At 34.9% G+C, this 23,481-nt stretch overlaps 3 protein-coding genes and 1 non-coding gene across 5 annotated transcripts; 3 read left to right on the top strand and 1 right to left on the bottom strand.

The window, feature by feature from the left end:
• The first annotated feature begins 4,889 nt into the window (after nucleotides 1-4,889).
• LOC147534360 (uncharacterized) lies at nucleotides 4,890-10,486 on the top strand. Of its 2 annotated transcripts, none has more exons than XM_086650842.1 (9): nucleotides 4,890-5,166; nucleotides 5,473-5,585; nucleotides 6,064-6,264; nucleotides 6,365-6,487; nucleotides 6,678-6,715; nucleotides 6,818-6,857; nucleotides 6,940-9,603; nucleotides 9,717-9,877; nucleotides 9,975-10,486. In XM_086650842.1, exons 2-9 carry the CDS (start codon nucleotides 5,508-5,510, stop codon nucleotides 10,171-10,173), a joined length of 3,504 nt encoding a protein of 1,167 aa, XP_086506968.1. In that variant the 5' UTR covers nucleotides 4,890-5,166; nucleotides 5,473-5,507; the 3' UTR covers nucleotides 10,174-10,486. The 2 variants fall into 2 exon arrangements, with proteins under 2 accessions (XP_086506968.1, XP_086506969.1); XM_086650843.1 differs by having other exon boundaries at nucleotides 4,934-5,288.
• Nucleotides 10,487-12,488: 2,002 nt separating this feature from the next.
• On the top strand, nucleotides 12,489-14,285 carry LOC147534359 (low-temperature-induced 65 kDa protein-like). Its single transcript, XM_086651131.1, has 4 exons — nucleotides 12,489-12,658; nucleotides 12,764-12,964; nucleotides 13,073-13,246; nucleotides 13,339-14,285. Exons 1-4 carry the CDS (start codon nucleotides 12,607-12,609, stop codon nucleotides 14,136-14,138), a joined length of 1,227 nt encoding a protein of 408 aa, XP_086507257.1. The 5' UTR covers nucleotides 12,489-12,606; the 3' UTR covers nucleotides 14,139-14,285.
• Nucleotides 14,286-16,187: 1,902 nt separating this feature from the next.
• TRNAQ-UUG (transfer RNA glutamine (anticodon UUG)) lies at nucleotides 16,188-16,259 on the top strand. The gene has a single exon. It is a non-coding gene; the product is annotated as a tRNA-Gln (tRNA).
• Nucleotides 16,260-16,454: 195 nt separating this feature from the next.
• Nucleotides 16,455-17,901, bottom strand: LOC147534357 (actin-depolymerizing factor-like). Its single transcript, XM_086650841.1, has 3 exons — nucleotides 17,609-17,901; nucleotides 17,156-17,421; nucleotides 16,455-16,819 (listed from the first exon to the last, which is right to left on the bottom strand). The coding sequence occupies exons 1-3, from the start codon at nucleotides 17,609-17,611 to the stop codon at nucleotides 16,669-16,671; spliced, it is 420 nt and encodes a 139-aa protein (XP_086506967.1). The 5' UTR covers nucleotides 17,612-17,901; the 3' UTR covers nucleotides 16,455-16,668.
• Nucleotides 17,902-23,481: the final 5,580 nt, after the last annotated feature.

Below are 23,481 nucleotides of genomic sequence, written 5' to 3'. Positions count from 1 at the left end.
AAATTTTGGAGAGAAACAGAGGAAGAAGATATGTAAAGTTTCTGGAAATTTTCTCTCTCTATATAAATATTTCGAAATCGATTATATTCTTGCCATCTCTATCTTTTTGAGAAAAGGAAAGTAGTAAGATTGGAGAGACAAAATATGTTTAAACAGAAATAAAAAGAATAAAAATAGGAAATATGGAAAGAGAAAAATGTGGAGAGAAAATATGAAAAAGGAATAAAATTTAGAGGAAAATAGGAAAAATCTAGAGATAAATTCGAAAAGTGTGTAGTATATAACCAAATGGCTAGTACACAGAAAAATTTCCGGTAAACAAGAAAATTTCCAGTACAAAAATGGCTAGTAAACAGAACAATTTCCGAGAAAGAAAACAGTTTCCGGTAAACCAAAAAATTTCCCAACACAAAAGTGTCTAGTACACAAGAAAATCCCCAGTAAATTAAACAGTTTCCGGTAAACCAGAAAATTTCTCAACACTAAAGTGTCTAGTACCCAAGAAATCCCTAGTAAATTAAACAGTTTCTAGTAACCCAGAAAATTTCCCAACACAAAAGTGTCTAGTACACAAGAAATCCCCAGTAAATTAAACAATTTCCGTAAACAAGAACCAATTTGGAAAAAAAATTGAGAGAAATTAGTTAGAGAGAAAAATTCGAAATTTGAACCAATCTTGAAAAAAACGAAATTTGAGATAAGAAACAAATCTATAAAAAAAAAAAAAAGAATTTTGAACCAATCTGGAAATATTTGTTTAGACTGAAGAGAAAATTTTGAAAAGAGAGGAATTTGTTGAGATTGGAGAGAGAATAAGAATGAGAGAAAGAAAATCTAAATGAGTTAAAAATTGGTTAAATTAGGAGAGAAATTAGGATTTGGTTAAATAAATAAAAAGAAATAAATCTGGAAAGAGAATTAGAGAGAGAGAGTAAAACAGTAGAGAGAGAAAGTAAAATGCGGAGTGGAGAATCCCGTGATTTTTCAGAGTGGCAATTTCGTAAATTTCTGGATGGCAGCTTCCGTAAATTTGATGGAAAATCGAGGGGGTCACGGAAATTTCTCGTGGGTGGCTGACACTTTGGACTGGGTTTACATTTTTGGCCGAGTTTGGACCGGACTCTTATTTTGGGCCCGGTTTTGGGCCTTTCATCCATTCCCTCAAAATAGAAACAAAATCACGAGAGACAGTTAAGTTGGCAGTTAAGAATGAGTGGGGTTGACAGTTGTGATCACGTGACAATACATATGCTTTTTATAAGGAACTTTACTTTCCTAGCACGTGGGAGTTGTTGTGAAGTGACAGACTGACAGGAAAACAAAACCATGTTAGAAAATAGACTACCTAGCCCCCACCTAAAATGAGAGTACCAAACACGACTTACTCGCCCCGCTTCAAAGCCAAGTTATGGAAGTCAAGACTGACAGAGAATGAACACCAATGGACTTTCACTCTAACAAATTAGCCACCTTACTCTTAAAATAAATAAAAGCAACTAACCGTGGGAGAATAATCTTACTGGAGAAAACGTTCCTCTATTAACTAACCCAACATGTAGGTTTTAACTTTTACGGGTGACTGTCTATTGATTTTAGATTAGATTACCGTGTTGGATGATTTTAGAAAGTATTATCGTGAGGAAACGACTAAGAAGTGATTGAGGATACATGAGAAAAAAGTCATGGTAATTCTATATATAATATTTGACCACCATTTTGAGGAAGGGAAATGATAAAGTTACAAAAGATTTTGACAAAAAAAAAGTTCTCAGCTAATGGGGCGGGTGTGGTTTCAAACTTTGACCAAATCTATGCCAACCGCCACATTAGCTGGAAACTTTTTTTTGTCAAAAACTTTTGTGTTTCTACCATCTCTCTTTGAGGAAACGATAAATTCCAACGCTACCAATTTTTTTTGTTTCTCAAATTCCCCACCACTTTTTCTTCTCCATCCTGGTAAAGATTATCAACTAACTGTCTTCGCGGTAAACCTTTAATGTTATTTCTTCAATTTTTGTGGTTACATGTTTGGACTTATGCTGAAAATCTATTATTTATTTATTTTGTGGTTAGGGTATCAATAATATAAAGGTAGAAACAAATGGCCTTTTCGGTTTGGGCCCATAAGATGGTTTTAAAGATTTATATGTTTAGAGTTGAAGATGTTTGTTAGGGTGACAATCATATGGTTGTGCAATTCATGCCATGTATTCAAAAGATATAACTACAACATGTAAGAGAATCTCCAATGCAACACTCAATCTTAGAAACTCTGAGTGCCACCTAGGATTTTTAGAGTTTTTTCTTAAAACTCATCTCCAATGCAACACTCTATTTGGATCTCTAAGATGACGTGTCGAGGGTGGAATAGAGATATCTCAATAGGACACTCTATTTCTAGAGTGCCCTCTTGAGATATTTCTAATTGTATAACCTATCAATATTTGATTTTCAACCAATAGAAATCGAGTCTTCTATATTTTCTAAAATAACTAATTATTTATTGACAAAAATAACTATGCCACATAAGTAAATAAGATAAGTTTAGAGTTTTGCATTGGAGACAAAAATTTTTTGAGGATCTCTATTAAGGCCACCTAGGAGTGAGAATCTCAATTGGAACTTAACACATAGGATGAATAGAGATTTTTATGAGTTTTGCATTGGAGATGCTCTAATAACTCTAGAAGTCCATGTAAAAAAAATTATTCTTTGTAATATTTTATCTTTTTTTATATGGTTAATTATGTTAGATGTCCAATTTGAGATCAAACGGGTTGTTTTGGTCTTTACAAGTGCTTGGCAGTTATAGTGAAGAGAGGATAATTATAAAACCCAAAATTTAAGAATAATAAGAAATTACTCAAATCTGAATAATATTTGTAAAATGATCCATTTTGTCAAAATACAATTTTATCAAAACATTTTTGAAAATTTCTGAACAAATCACAGTTTGCTCTCAACAATTTTGTATTTGCTCTCAACAATTTTGTAGATGTGTGAACAATTTTTGTTCAGAAATTGTTTTCCAAAAATATTTTGCATCTTCTTTTCATTTGACAAACACATTGACTGACACTTACATTTTATAACAAGTCACGACAGTTATATACGTTGTTAAGAATATAATGATATATGTCGTAAACATTTTATAACAAGTCACGACAATTATATATGTTGTTAACATTTTATAACAAGTCATGACGTTATTGTATATGTTGTCAACATAGAAGGATAAAGATGAGATTATAGAAAAATAGAGTTGTCTTGTTAAGAACATAATTATATCTTTCAACAAAAATAAAGAACATAATTATATATGTTGTTTACAGTTTCAAAAGTGTTGCCAACAGTTTAAAAATTAGATTTTTTTACATAATTATTCCCGAGTGGATTTTTTTTCGTATTTGCGCCCAAATGTTGGGATTTTCTTACATAGTTTCATGACGATTGTATATTATCATTTTCTGTTACGTCCTCTTACTTCTTTTTTATCTTTATTTCCTTGTAACTTGTAAGTGTTATTCTATCCATTTCTCTCTCTAAAATTACTTTTTTTTCTTTTTGCATCTCAAGAGTAGTGTTTTTTCCTCTACTCTCTCTATCTTCAATTACATTCCCCTTTCTTTTTTCCATAGGGACGAAAAAGAATAAGAAAGGAAGGAGTGAGGAAAGAAGTTTTCATAACTCTTTATCTTTTCCCTTTCCTTCATTGGGTCTGTAACTGCCACCCGGGTAAAAAATAAAGGGACATGATAGGAAATAATAATATATACTCCTTAAGAATGAATAATCAATGAATTCACACTAGCTAAATTAAGGCATTAGCCTCGTTTCACTCAAAAAAAATTCACAGTAGATTTGACCAAGATTTGATTTCGGAATCAAAACGAACTGTCAAACAGTTTTAGAGTTAAAAATAGCCAGTTAGCTATAAATTAAATTGGGGCCAAATGAAAGTAACCCTTTTATTTATTTATTTTCTTGGCAACTAATTCTATTTTAAATTTATGTTTGATCCATTAACTTGCACGTAATATCTTCTAATTTAGACGTAACGTTTGTTTAGTTGTTATCGTCTGTAACGGCTATATATTTGTGTACCTTTTTTCTTTGTTTAGTTAAAAATAAATCCTTAAACTAATATTTTCCCAGATTTGAGTGTGTAATGACAAGTTGTCAAAGATTTGTATTATAAAGATTAAGAAACTAGCATTTAAAATATTGTTAAAAAAAAAAAGATTAGTTTGTTACAAGCTCCACCATGTTGACTGATTGCTCAGGAGTCAAGACTTAATAACACAAACATGCATTTTAATATCTGAAATTTCTTAAAATATTACTACTTTATTAGGATTTCAATTGCGATATGTTATAACGTTGATAGTATACAATAGACATACACATTATATTTTTTAAGTCAAATTTGATGGATCCAGACAAATACCACCTATTTCTTTTCTTGTTTTAATATATAGGCAATACATTTAGGTTAACCAAATTGTTTTTATATTCTTTAACAAAAAAAAAAGAAAAAATATTTTAATATTTGCAATTCAATTATTTGTGGATCCTACTCAATCTTGAAGATGATCCACTTCAAATCTTCCCTAATAACACTTTAATAATTCAAGAGGAGTGCAATTTTCTAAATAACATACATAAGTTTTCGAAAACAAATTCAAACATACATCAACAAGATCTTAATATAGTGGACCGTGTATCAACAAGAGTCTTGTAATGATACTGTAAAATTTCTAAAATTTGCATCTTACTTAAACATTTTTTAATATTTCAATTAGATATTGTTACCCAAGAAAAGTATAATTTCTCTCAACAAAAAAAAATATAATTTTGAGTGAAGGGTCATTAATGTCATTTATCAAAAAAACACAAAAACTTGTTGCTCTATTACCAAGCAAACTACCAACAGACATCTAATACAACTTTATACCATCCTCCATTGTCCATACACATCTAGATATGGATTTTAGTGCTTTTATTGCGTGAGAAGTTTCTCATTCTACCTTCAATTTTGTTTCTCTTCTTTTATTAGCTTCACTCATCTCCACCAAATAAAGAATCTGTTACAAAGACCTAAACAAAATAAAAAACAAAACTCACCAGATCCATTTCTTCTCTCTCTAAAACTCTCTCTCATGTTGGGTAGGTTGGCATCTGAATACTTCAACTCTACTCCTCATCTCTATCTGATTTTTCAGAGACACACTGACCCATCATCTTTACTATCTACAGTTCTAATTTCTTTTCTTTATCTCTTAATTTGGGTCAGTCTCTTACTGTTTTAGAGTGAGAAAAAAAAACAATATCTTGGGTTACCCAATTATAAGTCTGTTTTTTTTAGAAATTGGGATTTTGCCCATATTTTGTAATAGGAATCTAATGAGGTGAAAAACAAGATCTTAACTTTTGGGGTTTTCTTGTATTGATAGATTTGAAATTGTTTCATAGGTGAGAAGAATGTTGAATTGAAGTTGTAGAACAAGATGTTTAAATCATCAAGATGGAAGAGTGAGAAACACAAAATCAAATGTGTATTCAAATTGCAGTTTCAAGTCACCCAGGTACAATTTTTACATCAAATCAAATCAATTTTTCAACTTTCATCATCAAATCTGAGATGGGTTTTCTCTAATTTTGTTTAAATTGTTTGGGTTGATTGAAATTTGAAGTTTTGGTAGGTAAAGAAGTGATCAAATTGCAATGTTAGTATCTCAGACAATTCATCTACCAGTTTTATTATAATGCAACCATATTTTTCAACTTCTGTTATCAAATTTGGCATGGGTTTCTTCTAATTCTGTCACATTGTTTGAGTTCAATGAAATTTGAAGTTCCAGGCAACTTAATTTCCTCTCTGAATTGGGTTTATTCTAATTTAGATCAAATTGTTAGGTTCAACTCAAATTTCATGTTTTAGTTAGGTATAGATGTGAGTAGATGAATGTGACTAATGGATTGTATAGGAAATAAAAGTAAACAATATTAGATCTATTAGATTCCTACTCTCATTTTTGTGCTTTTCACTATTTCATTGTTTAGGTGCCTCAAGTAGGATGGGATACTTTAATGTTGTGTTTGATTCCTGTGGATGTCGGAAGACCGACCTTGAGATCCGAGAAAGTAACGGTACGTGATGGTACGTGTCGATGGGAGAGTCCTATCTATGAAGCAATAAAGTTCAACCAAGAATCAAAAACAGGAAAGTTCAATGAAAAAATCTACAAAGTTATTGTTTCTAGTGTAAGTAGTTCTCCAAATCTCTTTGATTTCTTAACATTGTTTTCTCCAACTTGACTGAGTTTCCTTTTGTGGGGTGTACTAATTCTCGTTGTTCTCACAGGGATCACCGAAATCGGGTATTCTAGGTGAAGTCACTATCGATTTCTCCGACTATGCCGAGGCGATTAAAGCTTCTACTGTTTCTTTTCCTCTTAGGAGTTCGAACTCGGGTGCAATTCTAAATGTTAGTATTTTTTTCCCTACTACTGCAATACTGATAATGAGAATTGCTCGTTGGAAGTTAGAAATTTATTTAATTATATTTGAATGTTCTTATTGGCAAAGATGGAAGTTCGAATTAGTTATGTAATTCATGTCAAATTGACTGATAAGATTCCTTTTCATATTTGTGAATTTGTCGATCCTTTAAACAGGTTATAATTCAGAGAATGCACGAAGATGCTGATCGAAGGTGACTATACACATAACTGAATTCTTAAACAAATTTACTTACTAGGTATCGCTTAATTTCGATGAAAACCTAACTAGTTCTTCTCTTCGATGGTTTTGGCAGAGATTTGGACGAAAATGAAGATTTAACGGCTAGATCCCAAGTAAGCTAATCATCTTATATACTTTCTATGTTCTTAAACTTTTTCGGGTTTTCTCTCATAAATACGTTTCGTTTTTCTTCAGATTGTTTCAGATAATGGATCTTTTATGAAAACTGCACCCTCTGAAAATGCTGAATCAAAAAGCAACCTCGTATTGGCTAGAGGTTATGATGCAACATCAACTACTGGTTCGGATAGTACCTCCGAACGAAGTACCCCTCGAGAGCTTGGACTGAAAAGTTTGACGAATAATAATACTCATCAGGAACCTAAGAGTTTCCTATCATCTCTAAGTCGTAGTTCTTTGCCTCATAAAAGATCTAACACTGAGTCCTCCCTAAGTTCCGCCCCGGATGGAAGCACAGATGAGTCAATGAATAGTTCAGACGAAATCCTCATGAAAGAGTCTTCTGATTTCTCGGTTGAAAAACTCAAAAGTGATCTTTTTAGTTTGTCAAGACAATCTGAGGTATCGGACCTCGAGTTACAAACACTAAGAAAACAAATAGTGAAGGAAAGTAAAAAGGGTCAAGACCTTTCAAGAGAAGTTGCTAGCTTGAAAGCAGAGAGAAATGAACTCAAAAAAGAAAATGAACGACTCAAGTATTCATCGAAGCATATTGATGGGACGAAAGTTTCTAGCTTGAGGTTTGAAAGTGAAGATTCAACAACTCTAGTAAAAGAACTTCGAGAAGAGCTTAATCATGAAAAAGGCTTGAATGATAATCTTCGGTTACAACTAAAAAAGTTACAAGAGTCTAACTCGGAATTGATTCTTGCTGTTCAAGAACTAGATGAAATGCTAGAGAAGAAAAATAGTGAATCACTCGATGTTTCAAGAATAATAGATAAAGATGAGCTACAAGAATCAGACGAAGAACAACGAGCACTAGAAATGATAATTAAAGAGCATGATGATGCTAAGGGAGTTTACTTGCTCGAGCAAAAGATTGCAGACTTGTATAACGAAATAGATGTGTATCGAAGAGACAGAGACGAGCATGAAATGCATATGGAACAAATTTCCTTCGATTATGAGATTTTGAAACAGGAAAACCATGATCTTACTTCAAAGCTAGAAAAGAACAAGATGCAAGCACAGATGGCGGCACAATATAAGCTTGATCGTGCCGAAGTTGAGAACTTGGAGAAAGAATTGAAGAATGAAAGAGAAGAATTTTCGCGCTCTTTGGCTATCATTAATGAACTTGAAGCTCATGTTAGGATCTTGGAGAAGGAATTGAAGGATCAAGAAGAGAAATTTTCAGTTTCTTTAGGTGCTAGAAGTGAACTTGGGGCCCAAGTTGAGATCTTGGAGAAAGAACTAAGGAATGAACAGGAAGAATACTCAGCCTCTTTTGTTACGGTAAATGAACTTAAGATCGAAATTGAGAAGTTGGAGAAAGAGCTGAAGAATCGAGAGGAAGAATCATCGTCTTCTCTGGTTATGATAAATCAACTACAAATGCAGGTTATGAACTCGGAAAAAGAGCTGAAGAATCGAGAAAACGAATTTTCAGCCTCTTCAGTTATCATAAATGAACTTGAGATCCAAGTCGAGAACTTAGAGAAAGAACTGAAGAATCGAGAAGACGAATCCTCAGCATTGATAAATGAACTTCAGATTCAAGTCGAGAACTTGGAAAAAGATCTCAAGAATCGACAAGAAGAGCTCTCTACCTCTTCGATTACTATTAATGAGCTTGAGATCCAAGTCGAGCACTTGGAGAAAGAGCTGAAGAATCGAGAAGAAGAATTCTCATCCTATGTGGTTACGCTAAATGAACTTAAAGCACAAGTTACGAACTCGGAGGAAGAATTGAAGAATCGAGAAGACGAATACTCAGCCTCTTTGGTTTGCATAAGTGAACTTGAAACCCAAGTCAAGAGATTGGAGTGTGAACTTGAAAAGCAACGACTAGAATTCATGGCTGGTCTAGATCATTTGACGGGTGCCAAAGTGGAGCAGGAGAAAAGGGCCATTCGAGCCGAGGAGGATTTAAGGAAGACACGGTGGGCTAACGCAAACACAGCCGAGAGACTTCAAGAAGAATTCAGAAGCCTCTCAATACAAATGGCATCTACATTCAATGCAAACGAGAAACTGGCGATGAATGCAATGGAAGAAGCTAATAAAATGCGTCTAGAGAAAATCCATCTTGAAGAACTTCTCGAAAAAGCTAATCAAGAGATTGAGTTGTTTAAAGATCAATATGAAGAGAAACTGAAAGATCTTTTGGACCAAATAGAGATGAAAAAGTTACAAGAAGAGAAGATGATGTTAGAACTTGAAGATAAATCCAAGTTTCCCGGGAACAAAAAAGACCAGGAAGGAGAAATTCGAGAAGCTTTTGCTAAGGAGAATGTAGTGCTCAAGGCAGAGATACAGAGACTTAAAGAAGAGAAAAATGAACTCGAAGAACATAAAGAAAACTTGAGGACTGAGATGGAAAAGATGAAGGTATCAATCCAAGAAACAAGTATGTTGGTTCGAACAAGAAATGTCGAAAAAGATGAATTGAAGAGAAGAATTGATTCAATGACAAAAGAATCACAAAAGTCACTGGAAGAGAAGCATAGTCTACAATTGGAAGCGGAAACCGTAAGAATCCAATACAACGAGTTGAAACATTCCATGTCTGAGATCGAGTTAGAGAAAGAAAAATTGCGAAGACAAGTATCTCACCTAAGGAGTGAACTACAAAAGAGGGAAAATCGTTTACTCAACGAGATCAAGTCACTTGAGGTAATTTTTACTACTTTATATACAATATAAATTCATATGCTTTTAGAATTCTTTTTATTTTGATAGTTTGTGTTACAATATGCATATAAGTGTTTGTGTTTGTTATCTAACAGAGGCAGATACTGCAAAAAGAAGACACGCTTCAAAAATCAACCATATCATTTGTGGAGAAAGAAAAGGATCTAGTCAACAAGATTGAACAACTCGAAAAAGAGATAGAAGATCTAAATCATAAGAATAATCTGAAAAGCATTGAACCCAAACCGATCAAAAGGTTATATGCGGAAATTACGTATTATTGTTTCCATGATACTATCTTTCATTTCATCTTTGTCATATACTTTAACTATTTTTATTTGTTTTGTCTATAGAATCAATGAAGATAAAGACCTCGACGAATTGGTAAAGGAAATGCAATTGTTAAAGAAAAGGAACAAATTTATGGAAGAAGAACTAAAAGACATGCAAGAGAGATATTCAGAGATAAGTCTCAAGTTTGCAGAGGTAGAAGGTGAACGACAACAACTTGTAATGACGGTTCGAAACCTGAAAAATGCTAAAAAGATATGATATGTCAAAGTCGCTGAATGGGTAAGTCGTCAATTTCTATAAACAAAAAAAAGACTACGTAATGTACGTGGATTACGGGCAGGTAATTTACGAGAGGAGATATTGGAAAATATGAACGAATGAGAAATGTAAGTAGAAGATTTAGGTTTTATGTTTTAATCGTAGTATGTATAATTGGTAAAATTATTTTTTCTTTTAGAGTACTTGTTTTCTATGCCCTTTGAGTAGATCCATCTTCTGCAATTTGCCATTGTAATTGTAATGAAACACCCAAAAAGAAATTTGTGATATATTTCATTAATATTATTTTTTCTATTATGAGTTTCTTATCCCAACTCTTCAATGATACATGTTAGTTTCTTATCCCAACTCTTCACTGATCTGATTGGGGGCTTCCTATGACCTACTAGGGCCTTATTCTAGGGTAAGTACAGTATTGTTGGTTTGTTGTTAGTGAGTAAACTTGAAGCAAATAGTGAAGGAGGATATGAAAAAGCATGAACTCCAGCCAAACATTTAGGCAGAATCAGGGAGTTTAAAATTAGGTCTTTGTTATGCTTAGAAGAGAATTTGAACCCTCGCCCCCCTGCCCTGAAGATCTAAATAGTTAACCACTGTGCCACAACTTAAATCATTTCTTAATTCAGTTTAAAATACATTTATTATTTCGAAAATGACATACAAAATAAAATATGCCACCCTTAATATGTTGGGCCTAAACAACCAAAGACTGGCATACAAAAATTAAAATATGAGGCTTTTTTTTTTTGAAGAAGGATAATATATTAACCGAGTGCTTAGGAAACACAAAAAAAGAACTACAAAAGCAACGGAGGATGGGAGACTTTACATATTAGAAACTATAGTCTCCCAAGAATTTAACAAAAACCCCACAGATAAATTCTCAAAGAACCTAGTCGACAAGCCCCAGTTGAAAATGGTGGCCTTGATCGACTTAATAACTCTATCAGTGGAGTTAGCAACATCACGAAAAAGACGATTATCCTCTCTAACCATATACACCACCAAATGGCAAAGGGTGTAATCTGTTGAAGGAATCCTTTCATCGTATCTGACTTCTCAAACTTCCAAAACCTAAAGAAAGTATCCAAAGTGGATGGCATTGGAGACGGACAATTGATCACCGGGAGGAAGTATCTCCATATGGTTTCAGTAAAGTTGCAGGAGATGAGCAAGTGAGAGGCATTCTCTTCAGCCGATCCGCATAATAGGCACATGTTTGGGTATTGAAACCCCTCCTCTGAAGCATGTCCATAGTGGGGGTTGAATTGAGGATACAAGCCCATAAAGGAAGGAGGCCTTAGTAGGTACCTTTTCCATCCAAACTTTCTCCACCGAAAATTGGGTTGGACTATGATCTTGATTGGAAGCAGTGTCATACAAAGATTTTACACTAAAAATTCTATCCTTGGACGATTTCCATTTCCTATTATCCTACTCTTGATTGAGAGTTAGAGGTTCTCCAATGTACTCGAGAAAGCTAGCAATGTCTTCCAAAGTCGAGTCTCTAGATGTGTTCCTTAGTCCTAGGTTCCATGCCTTGAGACTACCAACACCTAGAATACAATCCGCTAAACAACAATTCTTTTTATTTGAGTTCTTCCATAGAGCGGGGAACTTGTTCTTTAGAGTTCCATTATCTATCTATTGGTCCTCCCAAAATCTAACTGATTTTCCATTATGAATTTCAATTGACGTGTGAGCTGCCACCATATTCAAATTCTTTGAAATGCTCTTCTAACTACCTACACCGTGAGATAAACCAATTACGTTAGGAAACCAAGCATGATCTTGTCCACCATATTTTGTTTGAATAACCCTCACATGTTATCCTTTTCCTCACCATATCTCCAAACTCACTTCCCTAATAAAGCCGTGCTAGTATTCTTAATATTTCTAATACCCAAACCACCAAATTTTTTTCTTTCTGCAAACTTTATAGCAACCAACCCAATGCATCTTATTACGTTTGGAATTTGTGAGTCAATAGTGTCAACCACTTGGCCAACCAACCAAGTGTGACATAATTGTTGGGCTTTTAGATGGGTCGTGGCCTTCCGAGACGAACTGGTAGAGTAGGCAATCCACCGGCACCAACCCCTATCTCGACCCGTCCAAGTGCAGTTCCCACTAGCCGATAAAGTTAGAACAAAAAGAGAAGCCACGTAGAGGATGTAAGCGAGAAAGTTTGAGACACGTATTGTATCCCCCACACGTGTTACTTTCCAGTGAGCGGCAACGCACCAGCGTGATCACAATGGTGGCATGCCAAACCCCCTCTCGTCATTATCTTCACCCTTTTAATTCCTTATTTCGTTCTTCCATCACCTTTGTCACTCTCAATCTCTATCTCTCTTTCTCTCAACTACATTCTCTCTCTCTCTCTATAGAACTTACAATTGGGCGTTGAAGATGAATACACAAATGACACGAACGCATGAAGAGGAAACGTCTCATAACATGAGTTATTTACTTCTCCTCTTTAATGAATAATGATTATTCCTTCCGTTTTTGGGTCGATTTAGTTTCCTCTCTCTCTCTCTCTCTAACTTTTTTTGATTTGTTTAAGGTACTCATGAACATAATCCTGAGAAAAAATCGGTTTTGGAGAAAGTCAAAGCAAAAGCTAAGAAAATGAAGGATACAGTTGGTCATAAAATACACGGTGGTCACGATCATACTCATAATAATCAGTATCTCGATGAACAAGAAGACGACGATAATGATGATGATGAACTTGAAAAAGACCCGGAAGTCCATGGAGCACCCAGTAAGCTTTACCCTTATTAACCGGATACCGCCCCGTTCCCAGTTCATGATCCATCGGTTTTAGTAAATTTTTCATGACGAACATACCCTTTTGGATACTATTTTGCAGTGTATGAGTCGGAGGAGGCTGGCAATTTTTTGAAGGACGAAAAGGTAAATCCGCCAGAACCAAGAGTTAATCTGGGTCAGTCGGAAACGCTTGAGGAGGATCCGAATGCACCAAAAATAGGTCAACCTTCACCCGGGAACTACCAAACAAAAGTAACCGATCCGACCGGCGCAGGTGAGAATTAATTCCACAAAGAATTCTGACGCACGCCTCTTATTTGCGCATTTTCCCGATTTTGTTGAATTAACTGATAACTTGCGCCGTAGGTGGACTAGAGGCCAGTATAGAACCACTCATACGGTCTCTGGGGAAGATGGAAGTAACAAATGAAGAAGAACCGGAACAGAAAAAAACATCATTTGTTGGAACAGGAAGTCACGACCAATTCTCACCACCAGATGAATCTTCAATTGGAACCAAAAATAAAACAGAACCAGAAAACCAAAGCCATACCTACACGGAAAAGATCTCTTCAGCAACATCAGCAATTGCTGGTACAGCAATTTCTGCAAAAAATGTAGTGGCTTCAAAACTCGGGTACGGGTCTGGATCTACCGGTGATGAGATGAAGAAAGAAGGTGATTCCGGTGGGCAGTCAACGACGGCGGTGGTTAGTGATTATGGGCGTCAAATTGCTTCAACCATGACGGAGAAATTAAAACCCGTGTACGAGAAAGTAAGCGAAGCAGGAATTGCAGTAGTATCCAAGATTCCGGGTTCGGGTACTGAAACGGGAGCGGGTACTGGGGAAGGGAATGAACAAGACAAGGGAGTAACAGTGAAAGGGTATTTAGGAGAGAAGTTGAGTCCAGGTGAAGAAGATAAAGCACTTTCTGGTGTGATTTCAGAAGCTTTAAATAGGAGGAAGATGGGTGAGAGAATGGAAACGGGTGAGAAAGAGGGCAGTGGGTCGGGTGTGGGATATGGGGCGGAAAGTCCAGGTGTGGTGGATCGGGTGAAGGGAGCGGTTAGTGGGTGGTTTGGAAAGGGAGATCAAACCCGTCCTACTGAGTCATCACGAAGTCCAGATGAGTTGAAGGATGGAAGTGAAGGAGGAGTGCGTTAAGAAGATTGTGAAGAAGCTATATCTGTTTTGGTTGCTTAAAATATCACATAGACAGCTTTCGTTTCTTAGTAGAGCGTTATTTTGGGAGATAATGTTGTAACGTTTGAATTATAAATAAAAATACTCCATAGAACAATGTCTTTTTTTTTTATTGAGAATTCTAATTAAGGTACGTTAGCGGTTAGCCTGACAATTATTACATTATTTATAGTTAAGTTACATAGGATGATGACAAACTGCTTCCATCGAGACTCACGGTTTCATGGACTTAAGATGGGTGTCCAAACGTTGTCCGATTATATAGAATAATGGTTTTAATGTTTTAGGTCTTTGGTGATATCTGGTTAGAAAAGTCAACTTATGTATTTATTTTTCTAGTATTGAAAAGTCAATTTATGTATCTATTTTTCCTTTACTAGTATTTTATTTACTAGTAGTTTTGTTTCACATAAACAACTCAACCTTAATATCGATTATTATTATCAACAGTACTACTAATATTAAAAAACTGGCAAAATACAAAATACATGAGTTTACTATCACTATTTCTTGCTTATAAGTTTTACATAAGTCTACTATCACTATTTCTTGCTTATAAGTTTTTAATGATGTCACAAAGATTTCATGGACGAGGAACCACCATTGATGAAGAAGGAGGCAACCTACATCAAGAAAGAAGAGTCTTGCTCAAACGAGGGCATCGACTTAAACGGAGATGTCGACTTAAGCAAATACATATATATTGAAGAGAATATGTATCACGTAAAGAAAAATCTTTTTTTTTTTTACCTTCTTCTGTGATTGAACAAATATTTCTAATGTTTTAAGTCGTTTTTGTTCCAGTAAAGAATTTTCGATTGGGTTGAGTGAAAAAGACAACAAATTTCGGCTTGATTCGGCTGAAATTTGTCTATCTTTTTAACTTTTCAGTGATTCTAGAAGAAATTTTTTTTAACTTTTCAGTGATTCTGGAAGAAATTTTTTTAACTTTTCAGTGATTCTTGAAGAAAAATTTCACTATTTTCATTCATGAATTTTTATATATGCTAAGCGAAACTTCTTCAAAAATTACTGTAATCAGTTAAAACTCTATAAATTTATAAAGAAATCACACAATAACAAGAGCCATACCCTTCTGTTCTAGGAGATGATGAATGTTGTGTTAGTCATCTAGGATGTAGGGTTTCAATCTCTATATCTTTATCCTTGATCAAACAACATCTCGATTTCTCTCTTTGATCGAATAACAACTCTTATCTCCCTCTTTGATCGAACAAAATTTAGGGATTTGTCTCTCTTTGGTCGAGCAGAGTTTTAAGAGAGGGACTGACGTTTAATTTTAGGATATTTTGGAAAATAGTGTTTATCTCTCCCTATCCTAAAAAAATGCTCTTCCTATCTAATGCACTGCTTTTACTAAACGAAACGCTTTTACTGAACATTTCATTTTCTGTTGGGGTTTTATTGTTCTTTTTCTTTTGTGTGTTTATTGGTTAGGCAACCACCCCCCATGTTTTGCATTGTTAAATATAGATTTTCTCATTTAAAAGGTGGGGTGTTTAGTTACTAAAAACATATTTCAGTGGATCATTTAACTTGACATCAAATAGAACATAGAAAATTTTCAACCAAGTCAAAACCCACTTGGTTATATCGTATCACCAGTATTGAAGTAAATACAAACACTACACATTAAAATGGATCAGTTCAGAAAATTTTAATATTCTGCGATGCGATCATCTAATATAGAGTATTCAAAATGAGTCATACAGTCTCACGTAGTACAATTATTAAAACTTCTCTCTTGCAAAATTCTCTATAAAGATCTAGTGTTATGGCTATGAATATCAAGTCATTCATGCAATTCTCTTTTCTTTTACAGACACAAATTTCATATGATCCGAGACTCTTGGAATATATTTACTTACCCATTTCTTATGTTATCTGAATTGCACGAACAAATGAACAATGAATCTGTTATTATAGTTTGGACTAAAAACTACTTGTCACTGATAGTTAAATATGGGTGTGCAATTTCCATCAACAATTGGTTCTATGGTGTAGTGGTTAGCACTGTGGACTTTGAATCCACCGACCTGGGTTCGACTCCCGGTAGGACCTTATTTTTTTGCATCTATTTTTCAACTCCATCTTGCCATCGAGTATTTCTAACAAAATATATTAGAAATTTATCTTATGCCACATTAATTTTACCCAATGAAAACACCTGGTTTCGAAGTTCTTATCAAGACCGACACATTTATTTTCACAACCAAAAGATAGAAAGTTTTATGATATCACTAGATACTACCAAAATGTCGAAACTAAATTCAATAAAACAACAACAATTCTCCATATGGATACATAGTGTAATGCATAGTTACAACACATTTTCAAATACATAGTTTGAAAATATAAAATGAAGATAAGAGAAAGACATTAAAACACAAAAAGGCGAAAAAAAAAATATGATTCAAGACAATAGAACCAACTTAACTGAGGCATGGAAGAAATTGTTGCCTTTTTCCTTCTATATAGCTCGGGCTTTTATGATGTCGATGCTCATCTCACTAGCATCCGTTGCTTGCAGTTCGACTTGAATCCCATCGAGTTCTCTCTTGAATCTGTCCTTGGAGCTAGCATACAACATCTTACTCCTCACTCTTGATGTATCGGGTGACCTGCATATGCACGATCCGTATTAATGTCTATTTAGAATCCATACTAGATATCAGGCTTATTACTAGTTTCCAGATATCTATGAAACAAGGAAAATGCTATTTGGCCTGACAAAATATGGCTCGACAAGGCTAAATTGCGGTAGTTACGTGTAAATTTGGCTTTGTCGTGATATTCAGACCACTTTTTGTCACGTCAAGTACCACTTTAGCTAAGGGTTGTTAGACTCGGCGGGTTATGCCTATTATATATATTATATATATATAGTAGTAAATAACAAATGGAGACCTCAAGAAAAGGCAATGGAGAGGTCGAGAGGATGATGAAAAATTGATTACCATGCAATGAAGAAAATTTTACTTTTCTGGCAGTTTTCATCTGTAATGAAATCGAAATCGAACACAGCATAACGACATTCATTTTCAGGTAAACAAGCAGTGAAATCTTCATAGCTTTCATCAGGTTGTCCAAGCCTTTCCACAGCAACTTGCTGAATTTTCTCCTCAATCTTGAACACGATGAATCGGTAGTTCCTTTTCGCCTTTAACTCCAAAAACTTGAGCTTACATTCATCATGAACTGCCATTCCAGATGCCGAATTCGCCTATATACCCATATTGAAACAAGTTATCCAAAATCCATTCAAACATAAAGAAAATCATAAATGACAATAAATTTGATGAAAATTTAAATACCCATATACCCATTATGAATCTATTTATCTATGTGTATGTATATATATATATATATATGGTATATGTATGTAGAGAGAAAGATATAGAAACATATACCATTGAGAAATGCAATGAGAGATGGATCTTGTGAAGATGAAATTGAGATTGCAGAGAAAAGCTAGCTAGATAGAGAGATTAAGGTCTTGATTTTGGGTTTTTAGAAGGAAATGAGAAGAGGGTTGAATTCTGTTTTTGAAGTTGTGATGATCATGAAGTTGATAATGTCCAAATTCATCTACCTTGTTTTCTTATTTTTCTTTGGTTGAAATTGTCGTTTGGTTAGTTTTGTGTTCTTGGATTCTATTATATAAATTTTTAGGGCCGTTTGACCAAACCCATTTATTATTTTCTTTTTTTCTCTTTTCATTTTTCCATTTTTAGGGATTTTTCCTAACTCTAGCTTACCTTTAATTAGCTAATTAGTTACAAGATTATGAGGTCTCTAATTAACCACTTAATACAAATTAATATTGCACATACATTCTTAATGGTCCTCACGTAGGTGCATGATTGATTGCCTTAGGGTTATATCTCAACATCGTTTCTCTAACATTCATTATTCTCACGTAATCTCACCTACTACAACATATGATATGATCTTAGGTTGGGTTTTTTTGTAGTTGGGAACCATTATTCATCTTGCTCTATATGATATGATACATTCTGCATGTCATTTAACAAGCCTTTCTACATTTAAATATTTATTGAGTCTGCTGTGGAATCACCATCATTACACATTCATTGTTTGTCTGGCTGTTGGAAGTGCTCTTCCTTCCTAGTAAAGAAAATCATTATTTGGTAGTGGTAGGAGGGTTCAATCATAAAGTCCGTTCCAATCTTTTTTTTTTTTTTGAAAAAATCGTCAGATCTTACCATTTAGTTCATAATCTATCGTTCTATAAACACTTTTTTAAATTATTGAAGTTTAGCTTAATTAAGACTAACTCATTTCAACCAAAAAGTCAAATGTCAACTTTTCAACAGCATCTGTACAAGTACGATCTCGACTGCTTGCACTACCTTGAATAAGACAAAGGTCATCTTGTCTTTTCACACTCTTTAACAGGGTGAAAAACTTGTCGATCAACTTTTTTCTTTTGTTTTGTTGAAACAATGTCCATTGACTTATTCGCTTGTAGAAGACGTAGTTCACGTGGGTGTATACGAACTTTAAGTATCTTTGTTCTAATCTTTTTTCTTTTATTTATGTATTAGTTTTGTTATAGGATAGTGCAAACCAGCTTTCTGAGCTGCTAATAATACTGTTTGTTTTGGCACACCTGAGCCTCACGATTTTAAAATGTCTCACTAGAAAAGATGATTAACCTCTTAAGAGGAGCACAACACTCTGTCTCACCACCAATATGAGATTGTTGCGGTGTTGTCACAACAAGTTTGTATATTTCTTTTTTCTCACTTTTCATTTCCATCATCTTCTTTCCACTACTTTCTTGAAAAGGCCCTCCATCAATGGAGGTCCTTAAATCGAGGCCCACAAAAACATATTAAACCAAACGCCTCTTGTTTTTCACAGACGGGCATTCGTGGATGTGTTGAGAAAGAGGAGATGAAAAGTGTGAAGGGCAAAACATGACATACACAAATAAAAATAAGGAAGAAAGGGCTAAAGACAGTAAGATACGAAGTTAAAATTCCACTATTAGTCAATGCATAGAAGACTTGAAACACAAAAGAGATAACTTTTTTCGAACTTAGGGAGTCATATGGGCTCAAGTTTCATAGGTTATTTAAAGTAAATTGGGCTCAAGTTTCATAGGTCAATCAGGCATGAGATGGGCCATGATTTTAATATGTTTTATTAAGTCAAACAGATGCATCAGATGGGCTATTAGATTTGATTGGTTCCCTAAGTCAAGCTTGGCATGAGATGGGCCAAAATATTAATGGGTTTTATTAAGTCAAACTTGGGCATCAGATGGTTACGAGTTTCGATTGGACATGAGGAATGAGATGGGCTACTGGTTTTGATTGGTCTTAAAATGTCAAACTTAGGCATTGAATGGGCTATTAGTTTTGATTGGTTCTTTAAAGTCAAACTTTGATTTTTTTAAGCCCAACTCTAGATTGGATCATCAATAAAGATAAATTAGATTAAGTCCTTCAGGCAAAAACCATAAATTTGGACAATATAAATAGGTATGTTATATTTCAATAAGGCCCAAGTCCAAATCAAATAGCATATTTTGAATATATTTTAGACCCAAGTCCAAATCAAATGACAACATCCTCATGACTTAAGGATGCTCTAAGATGGCCCTCAAATAAAGTCATAATCCACTAACTGAATGGGCCCAAAAAAGAAAAAACACAATTTTTGTCTTTAAATCCTTACCTACATTTTTTTCAGTAGAGGTACGCGGAGAAACATGAATTTCGTTCTTAAATTTAATTTCGATCATTATATATTATGCTCAACGGCTCCATTCAAGTATTCACAGTAGTACAATATCCCTACAATAACCGCAACTACTATCTTAAATATCATTCATGAGTAACACACTAAAACAATTTGCAGTCACGCAAACTACTTAACCAGCGGATATAAAGAAAGTGGAATCTTTGGTTATTTGAATTGGGATTATTACGGTATAAATAATGTAGTTGGGCTTTAGACCTAGTTTAGTTGGGCTATAAACCCGTTCTTGTAAGAGTTTAAATGGGCGGTTATCGAGCTTATCACATCTTTGATGATGTATCAATGCCAAGTGTAATAACTATCATTGATCGTAATCAATTTCCAAAAAAAAAAATCAGCGGATCCAGTCACTCCTAATACAGTAGCCATATCCATATGATATATGAAATGAAACATGACAACCAAACCCTCAAATTAGGTAGTTCAACAACAAAAAAACCCTCAAATTTGGGTTTTATGCCCCCAAAAAGGGAGACTCCTGTACCCAAATTTGATCAATGAGAATTTTTTTTTCTTTTTGTTGAAAATGGTCAATGAGATTCTTCTTTTTTTCTGATGAAAGATGGTCAATGAGATTGAGAATAGAGAAATCAGGAGGTTTTTTTTTTTGATGAAAGAGAAATCAGGAGGTTTATGGAGGATCTTTAAACAAAAAAAAAAACCTACAGTATAAAATTTCCCTTCCCATTTATCCTTATGACCCACGTTTCCCTATGTTACTTATCCTGTTGACCCAACGTTAAACTTGGGTGAGATGACCCACACACAATTCACCATCTTAAGGGTGTAATAGTGTCCACCATTCTTTGGTGCAGTAGCTGGATACTCCCTCTTAAGTCCATGAAGTTGTGTGATCGAGATTCGGTGGAATTAGCTTATGGATGAAATTTATCTCATGTAGTTTACCCTATAAGTCCCTTGACCGATCAAATGCCCCACCCCTCTTTCATCTACCAAATAACCTCTGTTTCATCTTCTTCTTCTTCTTCGGTTTATCTTCTCTCTCTGTAAAACCTATCACCTCTATCACTACCGTCATTTTCATCTTCATCTCTCCCTCATTCTCTCTTTTTTTCTCCCTCTTTTCATTTTCATCTTTCGCGTAATCTTGGGTTTAGTTTTTTTCGATTTTTCGAAACTGCGTTGTTTGAATACTTAAATCTACTGATGAGCAACACAAGGAAAAAGATTTACAGACCTTATTTGGAAGCATTTCGTCTGGGAGCGGATGAAAATCAAGAGAGGAAGAAAACTCCCAAGTGAGCTTTCCGGTCGCACTAAACCGAAAAGCTACCAGTGACAAATACGGTCGGCTCGAGCCGTAAATGTTGCATAACTCGCCCCGAGTCAACCGATGATTGAGCCAGTAGCACCAGTGGCTGCTGGACTAATTTTCGGTGAGCTTGGCCCGAATTATGTACATTTTACGGTGGGCTCATGCCGAATTATGCAACATTTTACGGTGAGCTCGATTCGTAAATATTGCATAATTCGCCCTGAGTCCACCGAAAATTGGGCCAGTAGCTCTGTTTCGTCTTCTTCTTAAGTTTATCTTCTTTCTCTCTATAAAATCTATCACCTCTATCACTACTGCCATTTGTATCTTCATCTCTCCATCTTTTCATCTTTATCTCTCCCTCTTTCATCATCCTCAAATCCTAGGTTTAGTTTTTTGAAAGTTTAGTTATCATCGAATTGGAAGGAGAGAAATGTTTAGGGATTTGAGTTTTGTAGAGATTCAGGGCTGAGATATGTAAATTGCTAATGTGGGTGATATACACCCTTAAAGTGGTTCTTTTTAAACCATTGTATGGAGAGCCCTTTAACCAAACAAGGTCAATGATTATTTACCAAGTCAATGAATTTATAGAGAACCCTTTTAACAAAAATTAGAGGGGCCTATAAAACTTTTCGTCTTTCAGACTCTTAAGATGGTTCTAAAAGTCTATATATAGCTTTTAGGGATTAAGATGTTTTAATAGACTATTACAATATTCATCCAAATTCATGATGTGATGCATATTATTGAAATGTAATCACTGTTCGAGTCCCATCTTTAGAGCAACTCCAATGTGGGGGGGCTGGGGCTCCCAAATTCAAAATTTGGGAGCCCCAGCTCCTGCCCACATGCTCCAACCCGGGAGCCCCGGGGCTGGGCTCCCGGTGGGGCTGGGAGCCCCATGCTCCCTGGCTCCCAAATGGGAGCCCGGGCTGGGGGGCTCCCAAATGGGATCCACCCCACTTCTTTTTAATTTTTTTTTAAACTAATTTTTTTTTCAAAAAATATAAATTGTTTTAAATTTGTTTTTCCAATCATTTCTCTAATTTTTTCTTTTTTTAATTTTTTTTATATTTTCAAAATTCCTTCTCTCCCTCTCTCTAACATAATATTAAATTTCAATTTTATATTTAAAATTAATAATTTATAGTTGAAAATTGAAATTAAAAGTCCGCACACGTACATTACACACGTGCATAATTTTGATTTGGGAGCCCCTGTCAGGAGCCCGACGTTGGAATTGCAAAAAGCCCCGGGGCTCTTAAAAATCAAGGGCTCCCAAAATTAGGAGCCCGAGCCCCACATTGGACTTGCCCTTAAGAAAGGTGGCCAATACGCGGACAACCGTTTTTCTTATATGGACAACTATCTTATATGGACAACGCAAAAAAATTAAATTTTTATATGGACATCAGTTTCTAAGGGGACAACTCTCTATTATTTTCACTCAAGTCCTCTTAGAATCAGATGTATTATTTGATGACCTCTCTCTTTCTCCATTAACCCTAGGTTAGTTTAGTCTTCATCTCTTCTATTACTTGTTCTTCATCATCACCTAAATTTCTAAAGAGAGAGAAACTCCTTGGAGAAGCATTGGTGGTTATGACATCAAACTAAGGCAAGGGAGTTGTTGTAGAATCTCCCCAAAGACAAAGGTTAGAACCCTAAAACTCTAAAACCAACCATTAAGAAGAAGATGGTACTGATGGCAGAGAAAATTAGAGAAGATGTGGAAGACGAAGATGGATCTGTTGGTTCCGACTCTGAAAACGATGGTGAAGAGGAAGATGAATTTGGTAATTCAGGTTGTGCAAAAATATGACATAACAGAACATCACTTGCGACGAAAATCTGACATAATCAGAAAACTTGCCAGATTTTCGTCGCAACTTAGCTTCTGTTATGCAATATTTTCGTCGGTTTTCTCCGAAAATACGGCATAACAGAAGCTAAGTTGCTACGAAAATCTAGAAAATTGTCCGATTTTGCCAGATTTTCGTCGCAAGTTATGTTATGTTTTACCTCATCAATGTCAATAATGCCTATTATAGAAACGCCCGGAAAAACTTCTTCAAGTGCAGATTGAGGGATTTTGTCTTCTTCATCCATCTAGGGTTTGATAAAAAAAATGGTTGAAACTACAGTTTACTTTTAGTAGAAGTGAAGAAAGAAGAATAAGACTAAGAAGAGATTTTGTCTTCTTCATCCTTCTAG

Source organism: Eschscholzia californica, unplaced genomic scaffold (genome assembly GCF_041429995.1).
Source record: "Eschscholzia californica isolate CP2 unplaced genomic scaffold, dmEscCali1.0.p SCAF_6, whole genome shotgun sequence".
NCBI classification, from domain to species: Eukaryota; Viridiplantae; Streptophyta; class Magnoliopsida; order Ranunculales; family Papaveraceae; genus Eschscholzia; species Eschscholzia californica.
Note: the sequence above shows the minus strand (reverse complement) of the source record. Positions and strands in the feature narration are given on the sequence as shown.

Bases quoted from the DNA above. Each gene is read 5' to 3' on its own strand.
- LOC147534359 (XM_086651131.1), top strand. From the start codon at position 12,607: ATGAATACACAAATGACACGAACGCATGAAGAGGAAACGTCTCATAAC. The intron at 12,659-12,763 runs GTTATTTACTTC...GATTTGTTTAAG, and splicing joins GGAAACGTCTCATAACATGA to GTACTCATGAACATAATCCT. The intron at 12,965-13,072 runs GTAAGCTTTACC...ACTATTTTGCAG, and splicing joins GGAAGTCCATGGAGCACCCA to TGTATGAGTCGGAGGAGGCT.
- LOC147534357 (XM_086650841.1), bottom strand. The intron at 16,820-17,155 runs GTAATCAATTTT...GTGCATATGCAG, and splicing joins AAAATTTTCTTCATTGCATG to GTCACCCGATACATCAAGAG.
- LOC147534360 (XM_086650842.1), top strand. From the start codon at position 5,508: ATGTTTAAATCATCAAGATGGAAGAGTGAGAAACACAAAATCAAATGT. The intron at 6,265-6,364 runs GTAAGTAGTTCT...TTGTTCTCACAG, and splicing joins ACAAAGTTATTGTTTCTAGT to GGATCACCGAAATCGGGTAT. The intron at 6,716-6,817 runs GTGACTATACAC...TGGTTTTGGCAG, and splicing joins CACGAAGATGCTGATCGAAG to AGATTTGGACGAAAATGAAG.